General features: G+C 43.9%; 1 protein-coding gene across 5 annotated transcripts; it reads left to right on the top strand.

Annotated features, from left to right (window-relative positions):
• The first annotated feature begins 3,637 nt into the window (after nucleotides 1–3,637).
• Nucleotides 3,638–17,239, top strand: dnajc1 (DnaJ (Hsp40) homolog, subfamily C, member 1). Of its 5 annotated transcripts, XM_085804676.1 has the most exons (13): nucleotides 3,638–3,856; nucleotides 6,673–6,774; nucleotides 8,400–8,446; nucleotides 8,525–8,690; nucleotides 9,285–9,382; nucleotides 9,477–9,570; nucleotides 12,052–12,136; nucleotides 12,232–12,404; nucleotides 12,489–12,605; nucleotides 13,288–13,342; nucleotides 14,411–14,832; nucleotides 16,884–16,955; nucleotides 17,034–17,239. In XM_085804676.1, exons 1-12 carry the CDS (start codon nucleotides 3,692–3,694, stop codon nucleotides 16,950–16,952), a joined length of 1,593 nt encoding a protein of 530 aa, XP_085660802.1. In that variant the 5' UTR covers nucleotides 3,638–3,691; the 3' UTR covers nucleotides 16,953–16,955; nucleotides 17,034–17,239. The 5 variants fall into 5 exon arrangements, with proteins under 5 accessions (XP_085660802.1, XP_085660803.1, XP_085660801.1 ...); XM_085804677.1 differs by having other exon boundaries at nucleotides 12,052–12,133; nucleotides 16,884–17,239; XM_085804675.1 differs by having other exon boundaries at nucleotides 16,884–17,239.
• Nucleotides 17,240–20,361: the final 3,122 nt, after the last annotated feature.

Genomic DNA, 20,361 nt, shown 5'->3' with positions numbered 1-20,361 from the left:
TCCGAGTCCGTCTGCAGCAGGAAGGAAGAAGACCGCCACGAGGAGGAGACGTTACAGTGATGTTCGATAACCACAAATTTCCTTTCCGATCCGATCCTGAGTAAAATTCAGGCTGGTATCGGCGATACCGATCTGATACCGATACTTTGTGCAAATGCACCTAATGTGCCTGGTAAATCTAAAAAAAAGTAGTGTATTTCAAGTCATAGCTTCCTAAGGATACAAGACATCAGAGTAACATATATCTATTTATTTTAAACTCTGAAGTATATTGAGGTAGTGGCCTCGTTTACAATATAGCCAAGCTAATAGTACAACAACAGAAAAAACAGAGGACTCACACAATCGTACAAAATATGTGAAAATGGTGTTTCAAACACTAAAAAAAGAACATATTGTAAAATAATAAAACCATTAAACCAAAATATTATTTATAATTTTCCCACAGATATCTGTCTTGGCTGTTTGTGGAGCTGAGACTCTACACAGACTGAGGCAGACAGACTGTTGAGTGAGCAGCGGGTTACGCATTACACACTTACCCAGGCGGAAGAAAAAGTAGTTCCTAAAAACTGTGTGTCATTTAGACAAGGTCTCAATAGTTTAGTTACTTTCCACTATGTTCCTGTTAATGATATGCATGTATGAAGTATCAAAAGTATCGATATTTTCATTTGAGAATCGATTTTTGAGCACACAGACCTGGTATCGGAAGTATCGATATTTCAGTATCGATCCGCACATCACTAGACGTTAATGTCTGAGCTGGACCTGGACCTGGTGTCATGCTGCACATTCACCACGCTATGAGATAATAACACAACGTTACCACACAGAGTTGTTTTAGAGGGAAATACAGAGACTGTTGATGAAAAACTGTCCCTGAAGGCAACGTGCATCAGCGGTTTTACATGAATTTCCCTCTAAAACAACTCTGTGTGGTAACGTTGTGTTATTATCTCATAGCGTGGTGAATGTGCAGCTCACAACTTGTCCACCAGAGCGTTGTGGAGTTGTTGGATTGTGTATTTGATGAGTTTGATGAGGGAAACCAAGAAATCCCATAATGAGCCTCCGTAGTGTAGCTCTGAGCAGCTCACGGCTCTGCTCCGCCGTTCTAAAAATAGCTTGCACCGACAATTAAAGGTAAAAACGAACCTACTGCTATGACTATAGGGATTATGGCAATGGGGCCAGTTTGACAAAATGTTGAACTATCCCTTTAAAAGAAGAAAAAGCAGGACAGATTATACGAGGAATAAAATACACAGTTCCCAGTGTAAAAGTACTTGTAGTGAAGTAACCAGAGTCATAGAGTATGAAGTATCTAGTCTAGTATCAACCCTTATGATATATACCCTCATTATATTATATTATATTATATTATATTATATTATATTATATTATATTATACTATATTATATTATATTATATTAGCTATATTATATTATTCATCCATGTTGTCCTTTTCAAAGTAAAATAAAATGATATAATCCACATTGCTTTAGTGATTACTGTCTTATTCCTTCACACCCTGATGATATCTGTTTACTATTATTCTTTTTTTTTTTATATTTATTTCCTGCCTCTTTAACTCTGACTAAATTCTCTCCAGAGTGTATTTTTCTTCCTGATCCATGGTTTATCTGTGTGTATTGATTCCTGTTTGACTGGACAGTTGTAATGATGGACAGATATAATGATGTAAATATTAATAAAATGTTTATTATGCATTATCAATATCATTTTCAGTTTTCTGACAGTAAATCTTAACAGTCCACTCACTGTGTTGTTCTCTAGTGGTTATTGATTAAGGTGTGATTCTGCTCGGTCGGTGGTTTGCAGAAAGAAACTCATGTTGTATGTTGTGTATTGATGCATATTCATCATTTTGTGTTTATATTTAAATCACCACAGGAAAAAATTAATAACTTTTTGATTAGTTTTTAAACATTTCTTCTGTCAGTACTGGAGCTCGGTGCTCTACAACTAATTATTACATTTACTTTTGTTTCCTCTACCTATAGATTTCAATTGTGATGCTAATCAGTTAGAAACTTTCTACCACTTTCTACTTCAACTTCTTCTCCACACTAACTAACCTGCTCCTCCTTTATCTGAGTCCATCCATGTTCAGATATTTATTATTACATCATCATTAAAATGTGTATAACAGAAACAGTGAATGTTCATCTCCAACAGCTGCTCTGAATCTCCAGCTGTTTCCCAACAGAACCCGCTCATTCCAGGCAAGAAACTTTATTAAAAACATATTAAAACCTAAAAGTTTTAATTCAAAGTTTTAACTCATTTAAACTTATTAAATTATTGTTGAATTTCAAATTGTTGTTGCACTTTTCCGTTGCAGTTTATTTAAAACCAAAGATTTTAAAAAGCAGATGATGTGTTTACAGTAAATGCATCGTCTGTTGGTTTATTTTGTGACTTTTAGTCGACCTAGAGGTGACGTTCAGTCTCCCAGTAGCTACTATAGCGATTTGAAGAGTAAATGTAAATCAACCCCCCAGGCTGCTGCTTTTAGCTGAATCTGGTGCCATTTCAGAATAAAAACCACTGATGGGTAAAAATGCCAGGATATGATGATTCGTAATGACAAAGTAAAAAATGAAATAGTCGGCCTATTATTGGCAGTAATAGAGGGGGGGCCAAAATACAGATTTAGCTTAGGGCCCCATGGAGGTTTGGGCCGGCCCTGATTCCAGATGTTTCCAACAGAGGTAGTAGAAGTAGAAATACTTTATTTAATCCCCAAGGGGAAATGTTAAATGTCACAGAGCAGCAGCAAGACAGTGCAGACAACAACACAGATCACAACACTAGGCTACATACAGACATAAAAACACATAGTGTATTAAAACACAATATATATATATATATGAATAAAAGATGAGAGAAGCTAACGTGTCCTTTTTTTCTTCTTTTTTTAAAATCTCCTCTCCTTCAGCCTCACGTTCTCACTGCTGCAGAATCTGCAGTGACTACACAGCTGTTTGCCTGTCACACTTAGCATCCAGGAATGTTTCAATGGTAGCCTACACATTCTTTGACTTTTGAATATAAAATATCAAATTCTAAACTCTAAATCCTAATCTAAAACTACTCTGTATGAGTGCAGACTGAGAATGGTGTTGTCATGATAATAGATGTTCTATTCTATTCTATTGATGTAGTTGGAGTTGACCTTTTGTGATCAGATCAGGTATGAAGAGGCTCATTAATGCATGAAGACATGATAAGACATAATAGATTTTCTATTCTAATATATTGTCTTCACTTTATTTAGATCAGATTCTGTGGGTGAAATTGCAATAATAAGGTGACTTGACCTGGACTTGACTTGCCCAAAGAAAAATGACTTGGGACTTACTTGAGACTTGCACATGTGTGACCTGGTCCCATCTCTGGTAAAAAGTAAAAAAAAGTGCTGCTCATCCAGCTGTTTCCCAGCAGAGCAGTCACGGTCATTCCCAGTCATTCCCTGCTGGTCCTGTAGGCGGCGCTGCAGCGGAGCAGCTTTTATTGTGACAGTCTGCAGCGCAGCGGCTTTTATTGTGACAGTCTGCTGACCCGGAAGTGTCTGGCCAGGACTTCCTGGTCCAGGTCTGAGAGCTGCTGGTCCCCGGACCGAGAGTCTAGTCCCAGTCCGGTGTGTGTGAGCGTTAGTCCGGTGATGGGGGGCGGTGTGTGTCGGTGGGGGGGGGTCCGGGTCCTGGTCCCGGTGCTGCTGCTGCTGGTCTCCGTGGGGCGGCTGGAGGCCTGGGACCAGGACCTGGAGCTGCTGGACCTGGTGGAGGAGATCCCCGAGACCTTCTACCGCTTCCTGGCCCTGGACCAGGTCTGTAACAGTCTGTTAGTCTGTACATCTGTAGGTTTGGAGCGCCGCTAGCCGCCATAGATAGAAACCTCTGGCGGCTAGCGGCGCAAGGCTAGCGGCTAGCCGTCTCCATGGCGACGCGGCTCAACGCGCGCGCACAGCCAGCCAGGCGGATGCAGCTAGCTACGATGCTAACAGCTGTTTGTGTGTGACGTGTCACCAGTGGTCGCAGTGACGTCATCTGTCGTAGCAGCACTGCTCCGTGACGTCACAGCTGGAGACCCGGTCCAACAGTCTAGACCTGGACCTGGTCCTGGTCCTGGTCCTGGTCCCTCTAGACCAGGACCAGGACCAGGTCCAGGTCTCTGGTCTTGGACCTGGTCCTGGTCCTGGTCCAGAACCAGGTCTAGAGACCAGGACCAGGACTCTAGACCTGGTTCAGGTCCTGGTCCTGGTCCTGGTCCTGGCCCTGGCCCTGGTCCAGGTCCAGGTCCAAGACCAGAGACTAGAGACCAGTTCAGGTCCTGGTCTCTAGTCCTGGTCCTGGTCCAGGTGTCTGTGTTTAGTTCCAGTTCTGTGTGTCTCAAGGGGATGTAAATGTAAATGTGAAGCATCTGGACTTGGTTCTAGTCCAGGAAGAGGTTAACCTGGGTCTCCAGACCAGATAGTTGGACCAGTCCCAGCCTGGTCAGATGAACATGACCTGATGAAGGTGAAACGTCTTCTAGACAAATAACCAAGTCCAGTTGCTTTACATTTAACCTCCTTTGAGATACTATGACCTGGACAAATGAGAATCTGCACCGGCCTAGTCTAGAAGACGTTTCACCTTCATCAGGTCATGCAGCATCAGCATCTTGGAGTTGTTTTACATTTAAAACTCCTTGAGACAACGACGACCTGGACAGATGAGAATATTCCCAGACTCAGTTCTGTATCTGTATCTCAGTTCCATCAGAGTGATGTAACATGACGTAGTTCTCCTTCACATTTCCTTCTTTTATTTTACTCCCGGCGGCCCAGACGTCGGCCATGTTGTCTTGTTCTACCTGTGCTCGGCCACCTGATTGGTCCAGCTGCTGCTCATCACCATCACTGTTTGTATCGTCTGTCAAAACATGAATGAATGAAACCTGTCGACTTCCTGTCGACTTTTCTATCGACCACGACTTGTTAACCCACCTTTTTCCCAACGTCAAAAACGTAGCCTGTTTTGCCGGTTTTGCTCTTCCGGTGGAATTTTATGTTTACGTTTCCATGGTTTCGGTAGTCGCGGTAAATGCATGGATTTCTTTCTTTTTCCCCAATGAAAATCTGTAAAACGCATGGATCCTCACAGCAGCTTTTAACTCTTTGACTGCCAAAGACGAGATAACTCGTCTTAGCGTTTTTTTAATGGCAACGCCATGCTGAATGTCTTGCCCTACTCCTCTGTGAAGATCAGACTTGTATCATCAAAATAAAGTGCAGAAAAACACATTTGGATTGAGAGATGTAAAAAATATAGCGTATTCCCCCCCCCTCACGGAGCGGAGCGGGTGTCTGACTGCAGCGGCGCTGCTCCGTGACACTCTGGCCGCCGGTGAGAGCTTAGGGGGCGGCGGCGGGGCTCATGGCGGCTCGGCAGCTCGTCGAAGCTCTGTGCAGCTCCGTGATACAAAGCATAAACGTTAGTAACAACAACCCCGTCGATCGCTCGTCGTTAGTCGTCAAGAGCGTTTGGAAAGTCGCCAGATTTTGCGAGAAATCACTCGGATAGCAGCTTGAAAACCCCGCGATCTATAGTAGTGTGGATGAGGAACGGACGGCGCCGGCGAACATGACGAGGAGAGCTAAAGATGGTGGGAGTGTCTGTACTCTGTTGTGAGCGCACATGTCTGTGGCTGAGTTCAGGGGGCGTCAGCCAGAGCTGTCGGCTGTGTGTGTGTAGATGTGCGTGTGAGACAGAGAGAGTGAGTGAGACCGCTGCCTGCTGACCAGAGGAAGCTGGATCTGATCTAAAGCGCCGTGTTTCGGCTACAAAAACCTGTCGAACTGATCCGCGCGCGCGCGCGCGCGCACACACACACACACACAGACACACACGCACGCACACACACACACACACACACACACACACACACGTATGCACACACGTATGCACACGCACACGTCACGTACGCACACACACTAAAAAAAAGGAAAGAAAAAGTTGTAACTCAAAGAAAAGAAAGAAAAAAGGCTGCAGTAGTGTGTGTCAGTAGCTAAATATTTTGTCTTTTGTCATCAAAAGTCATTTGTCAGTGTTGATTTAGTTGTTGTTTACAAGAGAACAACTGTACAGATGTTGAGGCGTCACTAAAGCAAAATATAAAGGAGCCAATTGTACTGGTTCACCTGAAAATGACAGCCGACACAAAAACCTCTTTTTCTCAAGATTTTGGTGCCAAAATGGCATTTTGGGCTAAACTAACCTATATTCAACCGTCAATTTCACAAGACTGGAACAAGATAGAAACAAACAGGTTTTTTTGCTGGAAACTAGAGACCCTCTTCTTTCCTTTGATGGGTTGAATGTGTATGTAGTAACAGTACATAATATTATGGTGGGTCTACGGAAATCAGTCAAAAAGCTGGAAAATGCCTGGCAAGCTGGAGGAAGCTGCTGTGAGAATGGCTGGCAGTCAAAGAGTTAACAGTGGATATCACACAGACTGACATCTTGTTAACAGCCAGCGTTAATACATCCATGCGTTTACCGCAACTATGACAACGACTGAAAACCATGGAAACGTAAACGTACAATTCCACCAATTGTACTGACCCCTGACCCCTGACCCCTGACCTCTGACCCTCAGGATGCCTCAGCAGCTGAGATCAAGAAGGCGTATCGCCGCCTGTCGCTCATCCTGCACCCCGACAAGAACAAGAACCCCGACGCCGAGACGCAGTTCAGACAGGTGAGACTCACACTGTCGACCAATCAGAGACTCACACTGTCGACCAATCAGAGACTCACACACTGTCGACCAATCAGACACACACTGTCGACCAATCAGAGACTCACACTGTTGACCAATCAGAGACTCACACTGTCGACCAATCAGAGACTCACACACTGTCGACCAATCAGACACACACTGTTGACCAATCAGAGACTCACACTGTTGACCAATCAGAGAGACACACACTGTCGACCAATCAGAGACTCACACTGTCGACCAATCAGAGACTCACACACTGTCGACCAATCAGAGACTCACACACTGTCGACCAATCAGAGACTCACACTGTCGACCAATCAGAGACACACACTGTCGACCAATCAGAGCCACACACTGTCGACCAATCAGACACACACACTGTCGACCAATCAGACACACACACTGTCGACCAATCAGAGACTCACACACTGTCGACCAATCAGAGACTCACACACTGTCGACCAATCAGAGACTCACACACTGTCGACCAATCAGAGCCTCACACTGTCGACCAATCAGAGCCTCACACTGTCGACCAATCAGAGACTCACACTGTCGACCAATCAGAGACTCACACACACTGTCCACCAATCAGAGACTCACACACTGTCCACCAATCAGAGACAAGCAGACACACACACTGTCCACCAATCAGAGACTCACACACTGTCCACCAATCAGAGACTCACACACTGTCCACCAATCAGAGACACACACACTGTCGACCAATCAGACACACACACTGTCGACCAATCAGAGACTCACACTGTCGACCAATCAGAGCCTCACACTGTCGACCAATCAGAGACTCACACTGTCGACCAATCAGAGACTCACACTGTCGACCAATCAGAGACACACACTGTCGACCAATCAGAGCCACACACTGTCGACCAATCAGACACACACACTGTCGACCAATCAGACACACACACTGTCGACCAATCAGAGACTCACACACTGTCGACCAATCAGAGACTCACACACTGTCGACCAATCAGAGACTCACACACTGTCGACCAATCAGAGCCTCACACTGTCGACCAATCAGAGCCTCACACTGTCGACCAATCAGAGACTCACACTGTCGACCAATCAGAGACTCACACACACTGTCCACCAATCAGAGACTCACACACTGTCCACCAATCAGAGACAAGCAGACACACACACTGTCCACCAATCAGAGACTCACACACTGTCCACCAATCAGAGACTCACACACTGTCCACCAATCAGAGACACACACACTGTCGACCAATCAGACACACACACTGTCGACCAATCAGAGACTCACACTGTCGACCAATCAGAGCCTCACACTGTCGACCAATCAGAGACTCACACTGTCGACCAATCAGAGACTCACACACACTGTCCACCAATCAGAGACTCACACACTGTCGACCAATCAGACTCACACACTGTCGACCAATCAGAGACTCACACACTGTCGACCAATCAGACTCACACACTGTCGACCAATCAGAGACAAGCAGACACACACACACACTGTCCACCAATCAGACACACACACTGTCGACCAATCAGAGACTCACACTGTCGACCAATCATCTTTCATCTTCTCTCTCTGTTTGCAGCTCGTGGCCATTTATGAAGTTCTGAAGGACGAGGAGAGACGACGCAAGTGAGTCTCACCTGTTCACAGCTCAGCCAATCACAGCGAGGCAGCGCCACTAAAGACTGTGTGTGTGTGTGTGCGCAGGTACGATGACATCCTGGAGAACGGGCTTCCTGATTGGCGGCAGCCGGTGTTCTACTACCGGCGCGTGAGGAAGATGAGCAACACGGAGCTGGGCCTGCTGCTCTTCCTCATCCTCACCGTGGGACACTACGCCGTCATCTGGTCCATCTACCTGGAGAAGCAGCTGGTGAGAGCGAGGGAGCCAATCAGAGCAGAGCTGGCACACAGACAGCCAATCAGAGTCATTTATCTGCCATTTGCAGAAAATCTGCATTGGAAAGCACTTGCAAGAGGACAGGACTATAAAAACATACATATAAAAGAAGAAAAACACAGTAAATTACATGAGACATAAGAAGGTAGGTTAAAGGGATAGTATCATTTTTTTTAAAGTGTGGTTGTATGATCTCCAAATAGCCCCTAAGTACTTTAATTGCAGTAGAAGAGTCTCTGCACTCCTCCCGTTAGCAACGCCAGCCCATAATAGCCCTGCCCAGAGATTTACAACATACAGTGTTGTGAACAAACCCAAAGAAACGGCCTATTTTCACGGCCTAAAAGAGGTTTTACCTGAAAAAAAATACACAGTTCCATAGGTCCAAATAAAAACTGTGTTTTTCCTGCACTTTGAAGGGCTGGAAAAAATTATATTATAGTGAACAATGGAACTGTGTATTTTTTTCAATTTATTTTCCCAATGACAGTCGTATCATCAGCGTGAGGCGGCCAATCAGAGCAGAGCATGTCATGTGACCGAGTCCTCCTTCCTCCTTGTTTCCAGGACGAGCTGCTGAGTAAGAAGAAGAAGGAGAAGAAGAAGAAGGTGAGCGTCAGACCAGCGGAGGAGCTGCGGTGCATCGGCCCGGACCAGCCCGACAGGTACGCTCTGACATCATCCTCACGCTGTGACATCATCACCACGCTGTGACATCATCCTCACGCCACTGACATCATCCTCACTTGTCTGCTCCAGGGTTCAGGACCGACCCCACTGGCAGGACATCCTCCCTCTGAAGCTCAGCATCTGGATTTACCTGTCGGTCAAGAACCTCCCTCACACCATCCAGGTAGGAGGTCCAGAGGAGGTCCAGAGGAGGTCCAGGGTCTAACTGCGTTCACACCAAAAGCTTCCAAAGCTTCCAAATCGTCCAAAGCTTCCAAGTCGTCCGAAGCTTCCAAATCGTCCAAAGCTTCCAAATCGTCCAAAGCTTCCAAATCGTCCAAAGCTTCCAAAGCTTCCAAATCGTCCAAAGCTTCCAAATCGTCCAAAGCGTCCAAAGCTTCCAAAGCTTCCAAAGCTTCCAAATCGTCCAAAGCTTCCAAATCGTCCAAAGCTTCCAAATCGTCCAAAGCTTCCAAATCATCCAAAGCTTCCAAAGCTTCCAAAGCTTCCAAAGCTTCCAAATCGTCCAAAGCTTCCAAATCGTCCAAAGCTTCCAAAGCGTCCAAAGCTTCCAAATCATCCAAAGCTTCCAAAGCTTCCAAATCGTCCAAAGCTTCCAAATCGTCCGAAGCTTCCAAAGCTTCCAAATCGTCCAAAGCTTCCAAAGCTTCCAAATCGTCCAAAGCTTCCAAATCGTCCAAATCGTCCAAAGCTTCCAAATCGTCCAAATCGTCCAAAGCTTCCAAATCGTCCAAATCGTCCAAAGCTTCCAAATCGTCCAAAGCTTCCAAAGCTTCCAAAGCGTCCAAAGCTTCCAAATCGTCCAAAGCTTCCAAAGCTTCCAAAGCTTCCAAAGCTTCCAAAGCTTCCAAAGCTTCCAAATCGTCCAAAGCTTCCAAATCGTCCAAAGCTTCCAAATCGTCCAAAGCTTCCAAAGCGTCCAAAGCTTCCAAATCGTCCAAAGCTTCCAAAGCGTCCAAAGCGTCCAAAGCGTCCAAAGCTTCCAAAGCGTCCAAAGCTTCCAAATCGTCCAAAGCTTCCAAAGCTTCCAAAGCTTCCAAAGCGTCCAAAGCTTCCAAAGCTTCCAAATCGTCCAAAGCTTCCAAATCGTCCAAATTGTCCAAAGCTTCCAAATCGTCCAAATCGTCCAAATCTTCCAAAGCGTCCAAAGCTTCCAAATCGTCCAAAGCTTCCAAATTGTCCAAAGCTTCCAAAGTGTCCAAAGCGTCCAAAGCGTCCAAAGCGTCCAAAGCGTCCAAATCGTCCAAAGCTTCCAAAGCTTCCAAATCGTCCAAAGCTTCCAAATCGTCCAAATCGTCCAAAGCTTCCAAATCGTCCAAAGCTTCCAAATCGTCCAAAGCTTCCAAATCGTCCAAAGCTTCCAAATCGTCCAAATTGTCCAAAGCTTCCAAATCGTCCAAATCGTCCAAATCTTCCAAAGCGTCCAAAGCTTCCAAATCGTCCAAAGCTTCCAAATTGTCCAAAGCTTCCAAAGTGTCCAAAGCGTCCAAAGCGTCCAAAGCGTCCAAAGCGTCCAAAGCGTCCAAATCGTCCAAAGCTTCCAAAGCTTCCAAATCGTCCAAAGCTTCCAAATCGTCCAAATCGTCCAAAGCTTCCAAATCGTCCAAAGCTTCCAAATCGTCCAAATCGTCCAAAGCTTCCAAATCGTCCAAAGCTTCCAAAGCTTCCAAATCGTCCAAAGCTTCCAAATCGTCCAAATCGTCCAAAGCTTCCAAATCGTCCAAAGCTTCCAAAGCTTCCAAATCGTCCAAAGCTTCCAAAGCTTCCAAATCGTCCAAAGCGTCCAAAGCTTCCAAAGCGTCCAAAGCTTCCAAAGCGTCCAAAGCTTCCAAATCGTCCAAATTGTCCAAAGCTTCCAAAGTGTCCAAAGCGTCCAAAGCTTCCAAAGCGTCCAAAGCGTCCAAAGCTTCCAAATTGTCCAAAGCTTCCAAAGTGTCCAAAGCGTCCAAAGCTTCCAAATCGTCCAAATCGTCCAAAGCTTCCAAAGCGTCCAAAGCTTCCAAATCGTCCAAATCGTCCAAATCGTCCAAAGCTTCTAAAGCGTCCAAAGCTTCCAAAGCGTCCAAAGCGTCCAAAGCTTCCAAAGCTTCCAAAGCTTCCAAAGCTTCCAAATCGTCCAAATCGTCCAAATCGTCCAAAGCTTCCAAATCGTCCAAAGCTTCCAAATCGTCCAAAGCTTCCAAAGCTTCCAAAGCGTCCAAAGCGTCCAAAGCTTCCAAACCTGTCAGAATAGAGATGTCCGTCGGCTCCTTTTTTTTGTATTTCGACTCCCCAATGACCAGCGCGATCGAACTTTGACGTCAGTCACGTGACGAGCGACCAAAGGAAGCTGTCTTGTCTGACGCTAAGTAACCCTCAAGAGTTTTTGACGCTTCGGAAGCTTTAGGTGTGAACGCACAGTCAGGAGGTCCAGAGGAACATGTCGTTATATCTGATATTTGGGATTCGACACAACTACCGATCCAAATCTGTGGATTTTGAGAATTGTTCCAGCCCTAGTGTCAACTGAGTCCTGGTCCTGGTCCTGGTCCTGGTTCCTGGTCCTGGTCCAGGTCCTGGTCCAGGTCCAGGTCCTGGTCCTGGTCCAGGTCCAGGTCCTGGTCCTGGTCCTGGTCCAGTCTCAGACGTGGTCTCTGTGTTGCAGGAGGTGAAGCAGTACTATGAGGACTACCAGCAGATGAAGCAGCAGCAGAGAGAAGAAGAAGCTCAGCAGGACACTGTGACCACCAGTAATCAATCAATCAATCCATACTGATCCATCATCATTACTAATGATCGATGATCGATGATCAATACTAATGATTATTGGTCGATTCCCCCCCAGGAGAGAAGAGGCCGAAGCTGAAGAAGCCGAAGGTGGAGTTCCCGGTGTACGAGCCTCCGTCTGAGCCGGTGAAGCAGCAGCAGAGCTACGACCAGACGGCGTCCATCGAGGACATCGAGGACCAGATGGACAGCTGGCTGCAGGACCGCCGGCCGGGCCCGCAACGCCGCAAGGTACTTCCTCTTCCTGGTCTTGGTTCCTCTTCCTGGTTCCTGAGCAGGTTTTGGTGTTCTGAGGTTGTGGTTCTGTGTGTGCAGGCCGACTGGACCGAGGACGAGCTCAGCCTCCTCAGCCGGCTGATGGGGAAATTCCCAGGAGGAGCTCCGGGCCGCTGGGAGAAGATCGCTCACGAGCTGGGACGCTCCGTATCCGAGGTGAGAGACCCAGAGACCCTGAGAGAAGCAGAACGGCCTGATGTTTTAAAACTGCCATCCTCTCCAAAATATTTACCGTAGAAACACCAAATCGTACCACATTTTTCAGTAAGTCCTTAGAGAAACGTTGATCTGTGTTTTGTTCTGATAGGAGTTACCGTTTTGTCATGCTAAGCCTAAATGTGAGACCGGTGCAGAGGCAGAAAATCGCTCTTTTTCTCCACGTTTCTGTCTGTCTCAGCCTGGGGGGCCCCTATCGCCGTGGTAACCACCTCGAGTTGCCATGGTAATGTCTGATTCTCAGGCCAGAGCTCGTTAACTTCATAAACAATCCACCTGCCGCTCGTTTAAATGTTTATAAACACAGACACAGCTAAATCAGACTGACACAGGATGAAGCTCATAGTCACACACACACACACACACACACACACACACACACACACACACAGACAGAGAGAGAAGCGCGCATGCATGAAAGCAGTGAAAGCGAAACTTATACGGTCCGATCGCACCCCCCCTAACCCTAACCCGCACCGTCGGACAATCTGGTCGCTTTAATATTAATAAACAAACGAAGTTCAAATATGATTTTTTTGGGCAAATGTCAAAGGCCTAGTCCTAAGCTGAGCTGGTGTGTTGTGGTCAGAACCAGAACCGACCGGTTGTGTTTGTCCGACAGGTGACGGCGAAGGTGAAGCAGGTGAAGGACAACGTGAGCCACACTCCGGGTCCAGGTGAGTCCTCCAGGTTCTGCTGCTGCGGCCGTAGTTCTGGTCCCAAACCATTAACACACAACACATTAATACATTAAAACTAAAATACATACAGAAAACACATACTCAATACATACACACACAAAACAAAACATCCAAGACAAACACTTAACATATGTTACCCGCTCCTACATTGAATCACTACACAACAAGGATACCAGGACCCAATTTACAGATATAGGCTACTAATGGTCAAGATTGCAATCAAAATAATAATCTCTTAGTTTCATTTTAAAACTAACCATGTTTCTTTGTTGTATAGAACGAATCTCCTTGTTGTTTACAACTACTTCCGGGTAGAAAACCAGCATGAGAACAATAGTGACGGACGAGAGTTTCACTATATTTATCTAATTTTTCATGTTACTATATCACCGTTTAGACTAATCTGATGTTTATAAAGTTTATAAAACCAATGATTGGACAAACATTACTATTTCTGTGTGCACATTTTTGTAATTAGTCATGGTTATCATAGATTAGCCGGGCTAACGGTTAGCTACCTGTTTAACTTTAATAACTCAGTGACTCAATAAACGCTCCATGAAAAAATATTTTCTCCAGCGGATATCTGAGTTCCAACATGACTGAGCTAACTGGAGTAGTTTCATGTCGTGTCCCACAACGGGAGGGTTTTAACAGCTGACGTCCTGCTGTTAGCTTAGCTACCGTTAGCTTAGCTACCGTTAGCTTAGCTACCGTTAGCTGTCCCTGTCAGCTGAGCCACTGATGCTTTCTAGACACTGTGATTCCCCCAAACTGAATAAATACAACACATAGCAACACAAAAACACACACACAGAAATAGTAATGTTTCTTCAATCATTTCAGATTTGTCTAAACGGTGATAGGGCGTGAAAAATATGATATATAGCTAAACTCTCGTTCGTTACTATTGATCTCATTCACATTACGTGCTGGTTTTCTACCCGGAAGTAGAATGTAAACAACAAGGAGATTCGGTCTAGACCATAATTCAGAAGTAAAGGGCATTCCACTCCTTCATAGCTTTATGTAATCCTGCTGCAGGTCTGGTGAAGCTGTCGGACCTGAAGGGCGCGCCGCTTCCCGTGAGGTCACTTCCTGTTGCTGACGGCGGCGTGCTGACGGAGCGCGTGGTGGTGGTGGGGGGGGGCGGGGCCTGTGAGGAGGAGGAGGAGGAGGAGGAAGAGGCTCCGCTGGGCGTCCGCCGGAGGAACAGGAAGTCGTCTGCAGCCAGAGGGGAGGAGCCGAAGGTCCGAGGCCGCCGGCAGAGAGACTTCGACCCGGCGGCGGCGGCGGCGGAGGAAGAGGAGGAAGAGGAGGAGGAGGAGGAGCCTCAGGAGGCCGTTACCACCGCCGCCTGGACTCAGAACCAACAGAAACTGCTGGAACTCGCTCTCACACAGTTTCCCCGAGGAACCGCGGAGCGCTGGGACCGGATCGCCAAGGTGGTTCCTGGGAAAACCAAGGTGAGAGCGGTCACCATGGTGACAGTGACCTTAGACATGATGACACGTGTAGTTTTTCTAATCGTATCGAGGGATCATCAGTCTACGTCACTACCTTGAAATGCGCAAAATCTAAATATCGAAATTAAAAACTGGTAATGGAAACACCTACATTTCGAAAAAACTCTCAAATATCGCAAAAAAGTTTTTACGCTCTCATGAGGTGGTTTTTGAGACGTATCGATACAAAAGTGTAATGGAAACACTTTTTTCGCTTTTCTACATGTCACCGGAGTTGTGTGTGTCCACACTGTGTTGGTTTATGTGACTTGAGGGGACAAATGAACCACATGTTTGTTGTCATTGCATTGCTGACCTGGGCATTGTTTCTCAATAAATTAGAAAAACCATTCCTATCATTCCCCTTTTCCCTGCATGGTTGAAGGAGAAATGTTGAGTACCCCAAAGTTTTATGTTAGAAATATATAGTATGGGTCCCCAGTATTCAGAAACTGCCGGATGCTAACCTGTATATAGTGAACAATTAGCATAATTGACATAATTAGCATACATTAGCATAATTGCTATGGGCAATATTTCAACAACTGCTTGGCTGATCTGGGCAATATTAGTGTGGTTTTAGGGGTTATTGATGATGCTGAATCCATTTCTGACATTTTCAAAATTCAAAATGGCTGTCTAAACCGGAAGTGACCAGATTTTGAAATCCATCAAAATCGGCCCACTGGCGGTTAAAATCTGGTCACTTCCGGTTTAGACAGCCATTTTGGATTTTGAAAATGTCAGAAATGGATTCAGCATCATCAATAACCCCTAAAACCACTCCAATATTGCCCAGATCAGCCAAGTCAATTTAGTTGAAATATTGCCCATATAGAGGGATTATCTGTTTACCAACAAATCAGGATGCGTGCGCAACCTGACTGCAGAAAGAACCGGTTGTCATGGTTACCTCCATGGATCTAGTGTAGTCAAAGCGGTGTTAGCTAGCGATGTTGTCAGCGTACTACAACAGTTTATCACCTACTGATGTAGTGTGTGTTTTATACATAGGCGGTTTTATAGTTTTATAACGGCAGGAAAAAAAAAAAACGTCAGGACGGAGGATCGAGTTTGTACCGCGGCAACGGAAACTCAGCCACGGGACAAGACACAGACACTCACAGCACGGTGTCGGTCGGTCAGCAGTAAAAACAACACTGTCACTGTGCATCCCTAACGTTACCTACAGTTATTTAACAGACAATAATGTTCAGGAAAATACTCACGATTACAAAACTCAGTGTCTGTGAGGACTGAGCTGCTGCCTGGTCAGAGAGGGAAGAGGACGGACCTGTCTAAAGTCTGGAACAACTGCATAACGTAAATATAACGTTACGTGCATGGCTGAGTATGTACCGGTAATGTAAAACAATATAGCTTAACGTTAATTAATCTCATCTTGCTTTCCATTAGTATGTGACCTCGTCTTCAGTCACTGTCGTAGTAAACATTTCACAACTCATTCGCTGTAGTTCTCCAGCTGTGCCTGTGAGCATTTAGCTTTATCAACATTCAAACCAACGTATCTAACACGTTATATTGCTCGAAATTAATAGCCAATGTACTATTTTCTCTCTCGTTTGCCTTGAAAGGGGTGCGAGTTGACGCTATTCTGTAAATTTTGCGCGTTTTGTTATTTTTATCAAAACAATTAGTGCAACTAACAGCACAAAAAGACCTGATCACGGCTCTTGCTGCTCTCTTTCTGCAGGCGCCATGCGCAGTAGAACGTCAGTGACGTAGGCTGATAATCCCTCTATAGGAAATTATGCTAATTTATGCTAATTATGTCAGTTATGCTAATTGCCCAATATATATAAGTTAGCATCCGGCAGTTTCTGAATACTGGGGACCCATACTATATATTTCTAACATAAAACTTTGGGGTACTCAATATTTCCGGGTTCACAATGGGGCTCTATGGGCTGGCAAGTAGACTAAAACCTTGATTGGTCAGTTATTGGTCAGTTATTGGTCAGTTATTGATCAGTGTTTGGTGTGTGTTTCAGGAGGAGTGTATGATCCGCTACAAGACGTTGGCCAAACTGGTTCAGAGGAGGAAACAGGCCAAGAGCTGATGACCTGTGACCTCTGACCTCTGACTCCGCCTCCTCCTCCTGCTTTGACCTCTGACCTCAGACCGGTGACCCAGCAGGTGAGCTGCCTCCTGATTGGACGTTTGGAGTCGTTGTGTGTTTTTTTTTATGTGTCTCACCTGCTCGGGTGTTTTTAAACCAACCAACGTGTCAAAGGAAGCAGGTAACCAGGCAACCACCTGACCAATGACCTCACAGCTTCATGTGCCTTAGCTCCGTTCAGCCGTCAATCAACTCCTGTTCAACTGATCAATAAAAAGTATTTATTATCTGCTGCAGTTTGTTTTCATTCTTCCATGACGATGATGATGATGATACTCATAGTACACTGTAAAAACTCTACATCTTTCCAAGAACATTTGTCTTATTTCTTGTCCAAATGTCTCATTTCTAGTCAAAACTAATCTCTTTCCACTTAAAATAAGACTCATCACCTAAAAATTAACTTTTTTTTAGATCATTTTCACTTAAATTCACAATAAATAGAAAAATCTGCCAGTGAAAGTAAGTTTTTTGTGCTTGTAATAAGGAAGAAAAACTTGCTCCACTATCAGATGTTTTCTACTTATTCCAAGTGAAAATCTGCTTGAAAGAAGTAAAAAGTGTCTAAAAACAAGCTACTTTTAATATGATGAGTCTTATATGATGAGTCTTATTTTAAGTAGAATGAGATTTGTTTTGACTAGAAATGACATTTTGACTAGAAATAAGACAAATATTCTTGCTAAGATACTTGAGTTTTTGCAGTGTAATGCTGCATTAGCATCAAAACAAAGAAGGCTAAATAAAAAACCATAATACATACGTAGTCTAAGAAAAAAAAAGGAAAAGTTAGGGGGAGGGGCCCACTTTAGTATTCTTTAAGGGGGCCCAGAATTCATAGCAACGGCCCTGGTTACACGTGTGTGTGTTGTTGTTTTTTAATAAAAAATGTTGTGAACGTCCAGCATCATTAAGAGTCGATGTTTCTGTTTGATGTAAGTATTTACGGAGTATAACCAAGTTATTTATGTTGTATTCAATTTTTTTTGTCCTCCATTATGAAACCAAATCTCACATTATTGTAAGTCAGGGTTTGGCACATCTACATTATTATTGGTTATCCATTTTTTTTGAAGTCCTTCCAAAACCAAATCAGAAAGATTGCAAGAGAATATTAAATGTTCAAGTGTTTCTATACTTTTGTTTTACATAAAGTACATTCATTACATTACAGGCCAAATTAAATTCAAGTCTTATTAGGAATTCACGGCGAGGATAAATGTCATTTATTGTTTTGAAGGTTTCAGCAAAAGAAATACAATTCAGGAAGAGAAGACGAAGATGAAGAAAGCGTTGAAGCGGAGCCCCAGCTGATGGTGAAGTGTGTAGGACGCTAGGGACACGTCCCTACCAACATTCAGCCGCTGTGTCCGCGGTCCATAGTGTTTAGTCAAATGATTATGGCACACAAAGGGTTAAAGGGATAGTATCATTTTTTTTAAAGTGGGGTTGTATGATCTCCAAATAGCCCCTAAGTACTTTAATTGCAGTAGAAGACTCTCTGCACTTCTCCCGTTAGCAACGCCAGCCCATAATAGCCCTGCCCAGAGATTTACAACATACAGTGTTGTGAACAGACCCAAAGAAACGGCCTATTTTCACGGCCTAAAAGAGGTTTTACCTGAAAAAAAATACACAGTTCCATTGTTCACTATAATATAATTTTTTCCAGCCCTTCAAAGTGCAGGAAAAACACAGTTTTTATTTGGACCTAACCAACTCACGTATCCCTCCGCCCAGGGTTAGCGCCCGCCGATCAGCAGTTGGTTAGGTCCAAATAAAAACTGTGTTTTTCCTGCACTTTGAAGGGCTGGAAAAAATTATATTATAGCGAACAATGGAACTGTGTATTTTTTTTTTCAGGTAAAACCTCTTTTAGGCCGTGAAAATAGGCCGTTTCTTTGGGTCTGTTCACAACACTGTATGTTGTAAATCTCTGGGCAGGGCTATTATGGGCTGGCGTTGCTAACGGGAGGAGTGCAGAGAGTCTTCTACTGCAATTAAAGTACTTAGGGGCTATTTATAGATCATACAACCACACTTTAAAAATTATACTATCCCTTTAAATAATGATGGGTATGTTAGTCATGATGATGCACAGTTGACTTCAGCCAGAGCAACTGAGAACTCTTCTAAGTTGCCTTCTTGTCTTTCATTAGTTGCTCATTAGTTACCCCCCTACATAACATGAAATTATGATTGCAAATCAACTTTCTGGAGCGATGCCTCGGATCACTTTTGTGTCCCCACCAATGTCAAAATCAAACCTACTCCCTTGGTAACAGACATCGACAGAGCTGCAGGTTTGTTTTCTGTCGGTGTGAACACTCCTGTGAGTAGTTTGTGGTTTTTGGGGCTTTTTATTGCCTTTAATCGTCTATAAAAGCGCCGCTAACTGCAAAAACTCAATATCTTACCAACAATATTTGTCTTATTTCTAGTTAAAATGTCATTTCTAGTCAGAATAAATCTCATTCCACTTAAAATAAGACTCATCACATTATAAAAGTAGCTTGTTTTTAGACACTTTTTACTTCTTTCAAGCAGATTTTCACTTGAAATAAGTAGAAAAATCTGATAGTGGAGCAAGTTTTTCTTTCTTATTACAAGCACAAAAATCTTGCTTTCACTGGCAGATTTTTCTACTTATTTCAAGTGAAAATGTGTTTGAAACAAGTGAAAATGATCTAAAAACAAGTTAATTTCTAGGTGATGAATCTTATTTTAAGTGGGAAGAGATTAGCTTTGACTAGAAATGAGACATTTTGACAAGAAATAAGACAAATCGCCTATTATTGGAAAGATTTTGAGTTTTTGCAGTGTACATAGATTTTACTCCACCAAAGTGCTGTTACATAAGTTTAAAGTTGACATCGAGGTGGAGTGTTGTTTTTGTGATCTGCACCCTGAAACTATCTCTCATGTATTTTGGTCTTGTGAATTTAATTTACACACAAACTTTTGGAAAGACATGAACTCATTTGTTAACAGATATATTTTCTCAGATGCTACTTGTTACTTACTAGTCAGATTTGGCTGTTATGATCACAAAAAGAAGGATAATGATGCATATTTTCTTATAAAAAAATTTTTTTTCCAAATACCACATACACAAATGTACATTTTCAATCATTTTCATCAAATTCATTTTTTGTGAACATATAAATTCCCGCTGACGTATAGTATAAATGTGCTTTATAAATTGCATTTTACCATGAAAAACTGTTTTTGTAATGTGAAACAAAGTTTTGAATAAAAAAAATAAAAAAATAAAAAGTTAAAGGAGGAAAAAAGAACTATAACCGGAAATGACGCGTCAGTTGAACCGGAAGTTCCGTCCTGGCGCAGA

The sequence above is a fragment of the Trachurus japonicus genome, chromosome 17 (assembly GCF_045865225.1).
Source record: "Trachurus japonicus isolate A0001 chromosome 17, Traja_1.0".
NCBI classification, from domain to species: domain Eukaryota; kingdom Metazoa; phylum Chordata; class Actinopteri; order Carangiformes; family Carangidae; genus Trachurus; species Trachurus japonicus.
This window is presented reverse-complemented; position numbering and strand designations above follow the sequence as displayed.